The 11,433-nt window shown below is 36.2% G+C and overlaps 1 protein-coding gene across 1 annotated transcript in view; it reads right to left on the bottom strand.

Annotated features, from left to right (window-relative positions):
- Positions 1-10,846, bottom strand: part of Smp_142050 (Extracellular signal-regulated kinase 1/2,putative) — an 80,369-nt gene extending 69,523 nt beyond the window's left edge. Inside the window, exons 1-5 of the mRNA XM_018792109.1 lie at positions 10,573-10,846; positions 10,413-10,539; positions 10,312-10,367; positions 10,167-10,270; positions 10,045-10,130 (exon numbers count right to left, since the gene is read on the bottom strand). Coding sequence (XP_018647268.1) covers positions 10,045-10,130; positions 10,167-10,270; positions 10,312-10,367; positions 10,413-10,539; positions 10,573-10,676 — 477 coding nt within the window. The 5' untranslated portion in view covers positions 10,677-10,846. The remainder of the gene's footprint in view (positions 1-10,044; positions 10,131-10,166; positions 10,271-10,311; positions 10,368-10,412; positions 10,540-10,572) is intronic.
- Positions 10,847-11,433: the final 587 nt, after the last annotated feature.

Here is an 11,433-nt window from a genome sequence, read left to right as displayed (position 1 = left end):
CCAGCAATCTAGAGGGAACTGGTGCTCCCCAACGGATTTGATCTCGTGTCACTCAGCTTCACAGTCAATCAATCAATTGTGATTACATCTCAGTCCTGCAGGAGGTCGGTCCGAATAGCTCAGTGGTAACGTCTCTGACTGTGAAACTGAGTGACACGGGATCGTATCCGTCAGGGAGCACCAATTCCCTCAAGATTACAGGTACACCTTGCTGATGAGTGCCAAGTAGCACGAAATCCGGGTCCATGGTTTCCTGTTGACCACCTCCAACCACCATCTAATCTCAACATAGTGCACGCAATGTCGAGCCACCTAGACTAGTGGTCACGTTGCAACTTGATCGATAGCATTCGATCAGCACTAAAGACGGACTTGACAAGCATGACATTGATCAGCACCCAGTGATCAGTCAATTGTAATTTTAACAATACTTTAGCTAATAAACTAGCATACAAGAAATGGGCAGTTTTTACGTTCTAGTTTGACTTTCTCTAAGAGTCCGCAATCATTACATCACTAATAAACAAAATTCAAGCTTTCGAATTCCTTGAGGAGCACGATACTGTTGATCTATGGAGTCAGTACCTAATAGCCGACATTCCAGATCATAGAATTCATTTCGGTTCTTGATTATCCACTTTTTATGTCATCTCATGATGAAAATTAACTTCAATCCGAGCTAATTTTCACTAACCTTTAGTCCTAATAATTCAGGAACTGTGTTCAATGACAAATGAAAAACAGTGTAAACATAAGCGACCAAAAACTATGCAGTCAACATATTAGAAATCCGAAAGTCATAAATTATTTAATCTAGCAAAACGTTGGTTGACAAGGTGAGAGTGAAAGGGAAGATAGACAAAATAGCGAAATTATGCTACCGCATATCGAGGACTTCAGTCAAGACTAATAATAAAACCGACAGATTGTAAGTGGCTTTATTTTATACAGATTATTGATCAGGTATCTCAATGAAATTATTCGTTTCATTTCTAGAAGTAATTGTGTTTATTAAGCAGAGATGGATAGTGGCTAGCAGTAGAACCCAGTTTGACACGTGTTTCGTCCCATTTGGGACTCGTCAGCTGGATGTACCTGCATCTCATAATTGATGTTCACTCTGGGACTCGAACCCAGTACCCTCAATTCAAACGCCATCGCGTTATCTACTCGGCCACTGAGTCCTGATAGCCACTTGCTGAATGAATTTATACATCGCCTTCACGAATGAGAAGAGAACTGGTGAAGCACTACTCTATTCTACCAACTCATCATAAGACATAAGTTGAATGTATTATACATGGTCTTCGCTAATGGATGAAGAGTGTAAACGCCTAACAATGAAGATGATTACCTTGGCGCATAATATGTTGTGTAGTACAAACACAGAGTGAAAGAAATCTTCATTGATAGTAAAATATATATACAATCGAATAGATGATTGGAAATACTTTCTTATTTTATTCTGACATTTTTTTCATAGACTGGTTTCCTTTGAACAATGTAAACTTGCAATCATATCACATATAATTTACTACTAACTGATTAAAGTATTTGATATAAACGGAAAAACATCTATTCATTCTGTAAACTAATTGAATTTGAATAATAGCTAGCAGTGGAATGTCTATCTCGCTCTATTCAGGACTCACTAGTTGGATGTAAACCTTTATTCTAGTGTTAATATTCACATTCAGACTTATACCTACTACCTTACGCTTCTAATATCGTCTCTTTATCAAACCGAACTGTTGAGTGCAGATAGGCACTAACTCAGATCGCAAGTGTAAGATTGGTAAGAGACAGATGAACTGTAGTACTTAGCATAATCAATGGGGAAATGAGAACTTTTACAAATCTAAAACAGTTTACTAAGGTGATTTCTTACAGATTTCGTACTATTAACATAGTAAATTCCATGATAAACCGATATCACCTAAAAAAAACGACATTAGAAATTAATAAGAAAGGACAGTCTTAATATTGGACTCCATAATATTACGCGCCCAGAAAATCAGTCAGTGTTAAATTCACATTATTTAGGTTTGATAGTGAGCACTGTACATGTAGTAACTGAATTGGAATACAATATCATCTAATCAGTCATCATCAACATAGACCTTGAGACAAATTAATATTAGCCTAAGTTGACTATACCATATAATCATAATAAAGCTAAATGAACGTAATGAAAAACAATGCAGTCAAATGAATACTAGTATCAATAGTAGTAAAAAGGACAAAACATTGAGAAAAGGGTTTGAATAGATATATAAAAAATACTAAGATTTAAGATAATGTGAATGCATCTGAACCATTCAAATCAATTCTAAGCCATATCATCTAACGTCTCCTACCACGGATCATGATTATTGCATGAAATCTAGCCAGGTTTTCAGATTAGAAAGCTCTAAATAACTGTTGAGTGTTATATCCCGTAGAGAAATATGTATGATAACTCTGAGGACTATTTATGGACCAATGTGATATGCATATTTCCTACTGTATAATTGTTAAGTAACTAAACTATTCATATTCGTGTCCCTTTTATTATAAACTGTAATTTGACCTATAGACTATTATTATACGATTTAACATTCTTGAGTTATTCCTATTCCATTAATTACTGTTCCTCACATTCACAGCCACATTTGGCTAAATCTTGTACACATGTTATTTTCTATTTTATGGTACGATGTGGTCTGTTTGTTTAGTTTATAAACCCAGTATATATATATATATATATCAACTGGGCAAGAACGCACTTACACGTTATAACACTGAGATACCATATTAAGAAGTTACAAACAAGAAACAGAATAACAGTTCGACGCTTCCTGGTTCCCTATAGTACTTTAGTTAAACTTATTATGTAATCTAATTTATTTTTTGTTAAATGTTTATTGCATAATTTAACTAAGTGTCAAGAATAAATGTTTTTTAGTTGAAAGCGTGAGTCAATTGAAGCTAGACAACCAAGGAAAACCTGGAAACACTGGACGGCCCTTTCGTCCTATTATGGGACTCCTCAGGAGTGCGCATCCACGACCCCGCACTCGCGAGATTCGAACCCAGGATCACCAGTCTCGAGCCAGAGCTCTTAACCGATAGACCACTGAGCCCGCATCCAACGGTGTTAATGTCTAACTTCAACTGATCCACGAAGTTGAACAACCGTTCACTAATTGTCTTCAGTGAGTTGATATCTCACAACAGACGTGGTTTGAACTCCACTGGTCACTGCTTCTCACTAGAGCTCCTAGATATACTTCTTGAAATCAGTCACTAGTGAGCATATGATTATATTATTTATCAGAAGGGGTTTTGTGGAGATTTAGTATTTTCATAGTTGAAATCATGAGTCAATTCATGATTTCAACTATGGAAATACTGAAATCACAAAACCCTTTCTGATAAAAAATGTTTTATTTGTCTAAATTAAACTGTTTGACGAATAAACTTACACACGCACACACACACATAGACGATATAAATAGAGAATAGTCACTAATTTTGTAAAAGAAAAAAGCAAATCCTGTAACAATATTTTATTACAGTCTCTTAATTTAAATCACTCACATTAAATTCTTGTTTGCTTGAATCGTTGAATGAAGGAATGTTACTACGCAATAGAAATAAACAAACTTCTAACAAAAATGTAGAGTTGTTTATATCAGCAGTTACAATAAGAAAAAGAAATCATCCCATTATAATGCTTGTGAATTTAAGCTATATTGAGGCAATACGCAGAGTATGTATATAATGCCAATAAGAGACTGATCAATTGCAGTCCTAAACATCAATGGGAAGATTCAATCTAAACAATACCAAGTGAATTTAAACTTCTTCCCATTGCATAAGCAAGTGGCTGAGTGGATAACGTGATGGCGTTTGAAGCAAACGGTACTGGGTTCGAGTCCCAAAGTGAACACCAACAAATCTGAGATGAAGGTACATCCAGCTGACGAGTCCCAAATAGGACGAAATGCGCGTCAAACTGGATTCCACTGCTAGCCACTATCCATCTTTGCTTATCATCTCATTATAGTTCATACGACTGTGTTTAATCATATAACCAAGTGAACAAACAATACCGAGTGAATTTAAACTTCACCCCATCGCACAAGCAAGTGGCTATCAGGACTCAGTGGCCGAGTAGATAACGCGATGGCGTTTGAATCGAGGGTACTGGGTTCGAGTCCCAGAGTGAACATCAATTATGAGATGCAGGTACATCTAGCTGACGAGTCCCAAATAGGACGAAACGCGCGTCCTGGATTCCACTGCTAGCCACTATCCATCTCTGCTAACCATGCTTGTGAATTAAGGTATATCGAGGCAATACGCACAGTATGCACATATGCCAATTAGCGACTGACCAGTTGCAGTCCTAATAAAAAATCTATGGGAAGATTCAAACAAAATATACCAAGTGAATTCAAGTGAATAACTGTTCCTATCTCTAAATTTATTATGAAATTCTTTTTCTCAGGAACAGTCAAGTTATTTTTCAAAAAAAAGAACACAAAAAGAGTATGAGTTCTTGAATACTCACTCACAACTTATAATTAGATAAACACCTTGTTTCCTTGTTGTAAGTTAAGTGTAAATTGTGTTAAGTCATTTGTTCCAGTTGTTCAATGTATAGTTGACTACGGTATTAGATAATGAAGATATTGTAAAAGCGTTTTCGTTAAAATTCTCATGGAATAAGTGTTACTAGTGGCATAAAATGATAAAAACAGGCTAACCAATTTCAAACATTTGCTTATTTACTTCTACGAAGTATTAAATCAGTTATTTTTAAAGATAATTTATTTGGTTAAGTTTGTTTAATATGATTATTAATGTAAACTAAAGGACAAATGACAACTTTTTTTTTCAGTATGGAACTCCTCAGTAGTACGCATGAATGATTACACCAGAGATCAAGGTTAGAAACTTTATTTTGCGATGAGTTTCTTACCTTCATACCATTAAATTGAAATCTAACGATATGTATTTTTAACCTTAGTCAGTTAGTAATACTGATCATAAATTGGGTAATAAATAATTATTTATTTATTTATTTATTATTTAAACTCATAAATATTGGTACAAGAAGGCACCAGATGAATATGCGCCATACAAATCTCATTTAAGTTGTGTGAGGGCTGTGATACCGACCAGGTGCCCAGACTGAAGCAGGTGGTTTAATAAGTGGGCCACACACGGAGCCTTTGACTTAAAGATCTGATCCACAAGGCAGTGGAGCATCGTAAAAAGATGCAGTCCCATGGTAGCCGGTCACCAACGATTGATTCATACGCCATTTGTTCCCTCAGGATAATGGAGCCCATGTGTACCATTGGTTTGGAATAAGGGTTTTCCAACTCCACTAGGTTGATCCTCCGTGTCCACCGAACCGGTTAAAGCGCCGGACATTCGCTTTTCGTCCTCTCAGTTTCGTAAACAACACCCGTATTGTGAAAAAGCAATGAGTAGGACTTCCCCGGCAGAGGCTACATACGCGTGGCCATGTGAGAGCATTTGGACAGAGAGAACGGACTCTCCCCACTCTCAGCTATACCAGAGTATTTGGGGCCTCATAGTTATAAAAAGTAAACATATCAATACTAAAACAGATTTTACACAAGTTTTATCGGTATATTCTCTCAATTAAAAAAAAGTATAAAAAATATCTAACAATAGACTATGAATCAATAATATCGTGTCATTTTTAAATACCAGAGATTAAAGAAAATCAGACATTTCAACCATAACATACAAAAACATTCCCAATCATTTAAGGTCATAATAACCGATAAAAATTTTTTTGGGGGGGGGAATTAAATAGAAAAAAACATCGATTTTTTTATGTACCTCCAATCCCTATTTTATAAAAAATGTAAATACAGAAGAAAAATTTCAAGTATTCCATGTAAACATGTTTTTTTTCTAAAAAAAACTGTCAATGTTGCGAAATCATCAAATGAATAATAAGAATAATAATAAACCTTAGTGTAGAGTAATAAATACAAAAAGTAATATGATCAATGATATTAGAAACGGTTGAAAGCGTGAGTCAATTGAAGCTAGATCACCAGGGAAAACCTGGAAGCACTGGATGGCCGTTTTGTCGTATTGTGGGACTCTTCAACAGTGCGCATCCACGACCTCGTCTCACGAGATTCGAACCCAGGGCTTACCAGTCTCTTGCCAGAGCACTTAACCGATAAACTACTGAGCCGGCATCCGATGGTGTTTATGTTTAACTTCTACCAATTGGTTAAGTGCTCTGGCAAGAGACTGGTAGACTCTGGATTCGAATCTCGCGAGTGCGGGATCGTGGATGCGCACTGCTGAGGAGTCCCAAAATAGGACGAAACGGCCGTCCAGTGCTTCCAGGTTTTCGATGGTGGTCTAGCATCAATTGACTCACGCTTTCAACCATGAAAATACTAAATCTCCACGAAAACCCCTTCTGATAATGATGTTGGAAACCTTCATTAAATAAAAGTCAGTATGTGTGTTACATACATCTTAAGCGCAGCTACTTCATACGAACAATCATGGTTGATTTAATATATTTAAAATATTGAGTGGCAGGTAGATTAAGATATTACCATTGACCCACAAAGTCATGAGATTCTATTCTGAGTCTTGTTAACAGATGCAGACTTTCTGATCGGCACTAGTGTAATAGTAGTAGGAATTAGTGGTTGTAAATTTTAGACGACATGTTTAGATTTTGATTGCAACTAGTATCATTTTACAGCCCCCGAATGCCCTGGTACGGTCGAGAGTGGGCAGAGTCCGCTCTCCTCGAAATGCTCTCACACGGCCACGCGTACATAGCCTCTGACAGGGAAGTCCTACCCACTGCCTTCTCGTGGTATCACTGTTGTTTACGAAATTGAGAGGACGAAAAGCGAATGTCCGGTGCTTTAACTGGGTTAATGGATATGGAGGGTCCACCTAGGGGAGTTGGAAAACCCTTATTCCAAACCAATGGTGTACATGGGCTCCAGTATGCTGAGAGAACAAATGGCGTTTTGAATCAATCGTTGGTGACCGGCTACCATATGAGTGCATCTCCTCACGATACTCCACTGCTTTGTGTATGAGACCTTTAGGTCAAAGGCTCTGGGACGTTGAACTCTAACATTATCAAAACTTTAAGTTAAATTATATTGCATTTATAAAAATTGGAGATTTTCCACACTTTATTTGCCAGCTTTGTAACGTTAGCTTTTTACATGGGTTTGTTTTTCGAGTTTACACTTTACCTGTTCGAATTGCATTAAAGATGGTAAAAAGTGCAGTGTTCGTCCCTTTCAATAAGTTTAGCATGCTAAATCTTTTTTTCACAGTAAATAGTTAGTTAGTTAGTTAGATACGTACACCATTGGATGTTGACTCAATGGTCTAGAGGCTAAGGGATCGCAAGTAGTAGCCATATTGTGTGGTTTTAAACATTCAACCCGACGACTAATTAACTTACAGCTTTGTTTGCTTGTATATTAGATTAATCATTAATGGATTCCTGGCTGTTCTGAGTTGTATGATGTTGTGTTAGTTTGTTGGTCACCTCAGACCCTACTAATTATAAAAAAAACATCACATAAATCTCCGTATTCGACTCTTGATTTCACGTTATTTTACAAAACAGTTTTTAGGTCGTCAAGCATTGCTACACACTCTCAAAAAGTAGTTTTTTCTAATCAGATCAACGACTGTATAGAAGTAACCTCGAAACATCTCGTCTACCTCAGTACTGTCAGTCAAATATCATCATTAAACTTCAAGCCTAGACGATTGTTTTGAAACTGAGTACACAGACTTGTAGTTGGTAAATGAGGGCTACAATAATAAAGATCAATCTTAAAAAGATGTTGTACGAATCTGCAATTTAAGTTTATCGTTCTAATTCCATATTACTAGCTAAAAGGATATGTTAAACACCTCATTGTGTAACTATATGAATACATTTTTTACTAAACCTTATTTAAGCACTTAGTCAGTGAAATACCATGCACGTCAGAGCGTCCTAGAAATATATATATTTACACCTGCAACTGATTGCGTGATTAATTCAAAACAAAGTGGAATCTATTTGCCCGGTACAGACCTATATTCTCGTCTGTAATCCATACTGTCTGCATGGAATTTAGTGATATTACCGACTTATTTAAACTAAAGCACGAATCGCGAGGTCTGAAAATGTGGCCTATCGTTTAGAAGCTAGGTGTTTCACTGATCAAGGCATTAGTTTTTGACATTTGTTTCTTGTGCACAGTTTTTTGTTTGAGCGATTCACTAGGTAGCTACGAACGAGTTTATTAGGAGTGGCAAACTTTATGGAGATGGATTTTGGTTACTGATAAAATGCAAGTCACAAAATTTTCAGGGTCGATTAAGAAGATAGGATATATGACACACAAAAATGGATAGTTGGGCGCAAATCAGTCTTCAGTAATAAAAATAGGTGATCTATCGGTCTATACTAATCCTTGCAGTTTGTAACACTGTGGAGGTCCAATTTATATTGGAATATATCAACAAAAAAATCTGATATCACGTGTTCTGGTAGCGAATTCCAGTAATTCACTACTCGGTGCGAGAAACAAAACTCCAGAAGTAGATGACTTGATCTCGGTTTTTGAACTTTTTTCTAATGTTCTCTGAAATGATCACTCCTATAAATATAGACCATGCTTCTTCAACTGATGAGCTAGTATCTACTGACTAATGTCCAAGCAGTGCACTCCTGAATGGCTGGTATGTTAGCTCATCATACATTTGGGCGAGGCTTAACCTGATCGTATATCATGTCGCTAGCTCTAAACATAAATGACAAGACAGCGTGGTTGCTTTTCACTAACAGTGGAAGAATATTTAGGTTAGCAATGTCCTCAGTCGCGTGAGTGATTACCAAGTCTAACAGAGAAAAACCTTGGTTGCACCAAAACGTGTTGGTTTGGATACATGTTGTACTAATACGTGCTCCATTACTGTTATCAGCGAAGATACAACCAGTATTCTAGTTTGACAACTATTAACCAGTAACACCTTCTATATTCGAATCGTTCCCCACTGAGTTAAAATCAGAAGTCAGATGCGAAGATGTAGGAAAGATATATTTGATGCGTTATTAATATATCGAGAAGCGGTTACTCTAATCTGGCTAGTGAACGTAGGAGCTGTTTCCCAAGCTGAGTCTTAACGTGATCTGGTGCGGATGCATGACCGAACGCCTTCAGTTAGACAAGTCCACTTAAAACAATGTGGTCACCATCCAATGTCGAACACTTAAAGAGCTATTGATTTTGGGGAATTATTTACAGCTACACCAGGTACCTACTATCAAAGGAGTATATAGATCCTACCGTGGCTACCACAGTTCAACTAATATCAGGTGCGTTAAAGTCTCCTAATATCAAGCATCCATAGCTGGATGTGCTCTAAAATAAAATCATAACGGAGGATCTTGTATAAATGCATATCAGTCGAAGCTCCAACAGCACCGTGTGGGAAAATCAGGTAGATCAAATTGATAAAGATAATGTGTAGAATGTAGTATTCAAACAAACACGTAAGCCCAAGTAGTAAGGGCTATAAAGTACAATACAATTTTATGGATAAAAAGCGATGTATTTTGACTACAGAATTTGATTTTTATCTTGGGTCACTTGATAACTCGATTCATAAATAATGATTGCTAAGACGATAGCCGGGTTCAGCACCTCAAAATGAACCAGCTCTACAATCTAGATCTCATTCTAATTAATAAATGTTAAAACAATAATTTCACTTGGGTAGGATTCTAAAACAGGCTGAATTTCAGTTACTATTATATACGAGTAATGACATCCACTCAGTCGTAAAAAATACAGACATAAAAACACTTTGATTGATAAACTACAGGCTAATAAAAAAATTGATCAGTATGTGTAATGCAAAAAGAAATTATTTAAAGAATATAATGTTCATAAATTGAAAGTTTTTCATATATGGATTTCAGGAGCACACGTGATAAAAATCTAAAAACGTACAGAAACTTACTCTTAAGTCACACGCTGCATTCAACAAGATGTTGCACGGCTTAAGATCCCTATGAAGAACATTTGCAGAATGTATGTACTTGAGGCCTAAAAACGAATCATGAATGAATAATATAAGGTCACCTCTAAGCATTTGATATAAAAAGTAGCAAATATGGTCATTGCTTAGTTTCTGTGTCTTCAGTAAGCGACACAGGTCAGTTTCCATAAAACACTCAACAATATAGCTTAACAGTAAACATATAATTGAACAATATTATGGACTTACATATCCTTCATCTCTTCAAATGTGCTCGACGTTATAATATCATGAATTTTCACAATCTGTAAATTTATTTGTAAACGAATGTAAACTTTCTAATAACAAACATTTTCGTGGTCCATTCTACTAAGTATCCAAATTTCCCTGTATGTTCTCTGACTATATGTCTGATGTTCAAATGGGGAAACTTTCTTGAGAGCTACTTTTTCATTACGCTGACAATCGAACGCCGATCTTAATCATAGTTTATGAAACGACTCAACATACACAACGATCCCATACGCACCTTCCCCAACATACTGAACGTTGTCAAACCTTGGCCCTAACTCAAATATTTGTCCTTTCACTGTTGGTATTGTTGGTTTAGACATTTCAAAGCACCAACTTAGAAAAAGCTGTTAGTTTAATCCTCTTATAGTAGGTAACAACGAAAAAAGATAAAAGCTTTAGAAAGGCCTTGTGCATATCATTACAATCAGTCAGAAACGCATAACATGCGACAGACTCTTTTGCGAAAACAATGTGCATATTTGAAAAAACACGAGAAAACCAAGGATAGAAAGTACAATATCCAACATCATCATGGCGAGCTAGGGTAAACTAATTAGACTCTTAGCTATCCCTTCTTGGTTTTTTATTTAGTAAAAACTCTTTAGTAGTACCCGATGAGTTTAGTGTTCAACGCTTCGGTAAAGTTAAGAAATACTACATGCATTGACAATTTTCTGTCCCAATACATTGTTCAACCATCTCGTGTTAGAAGAAGATTAAACACAGGTGACCTGATTTTACTTAATCCGGTTTGACTTTCATAAAAGGTGTTTACGGTACATGAACCTTATCATCTATCCAGTGATCAGACATTTTTAAAACTTCAATGCTATCGGAAATAGCGTTACTGATATATAACAGATATATAACAAGGTTTCCTGCCTCCTCCTCTAAATATAAGGGGTGAAATTACCTGTTTCCATTTCCTAGGGGCTTTCGGAATCTTAATAAGTTTTAATGGTAAATTGTAATGATTCTCTGTTGTCGTTACTTCCTTTAATCTTTTTATTCGCGTGCATTAAGTTTATTTTCAATTTAGATGACATCATTATCGTTTAATTTGTCCATAATTTTGGT

The sequence above is a fragment of the Schistosoma mansoni genome, assembly GCF_000237925.1.
Source record: "Schistosoma mansoni, WGS project CABG00000000 data, supercontig 0222, strain Puerto Rico, whole genome shotgun sequence".
NCBI classification, from domain to species: domain Eukaryota; kingdom Metazoa; phylum Platyhelminthes; class Trematoda; order Strigeidida; family Schistosomatidae; genus Schistosoma; species Schistosoma mansoni.
This window is presented reverse-complemented; position numbering and strand designations above follow the sequence as displayed.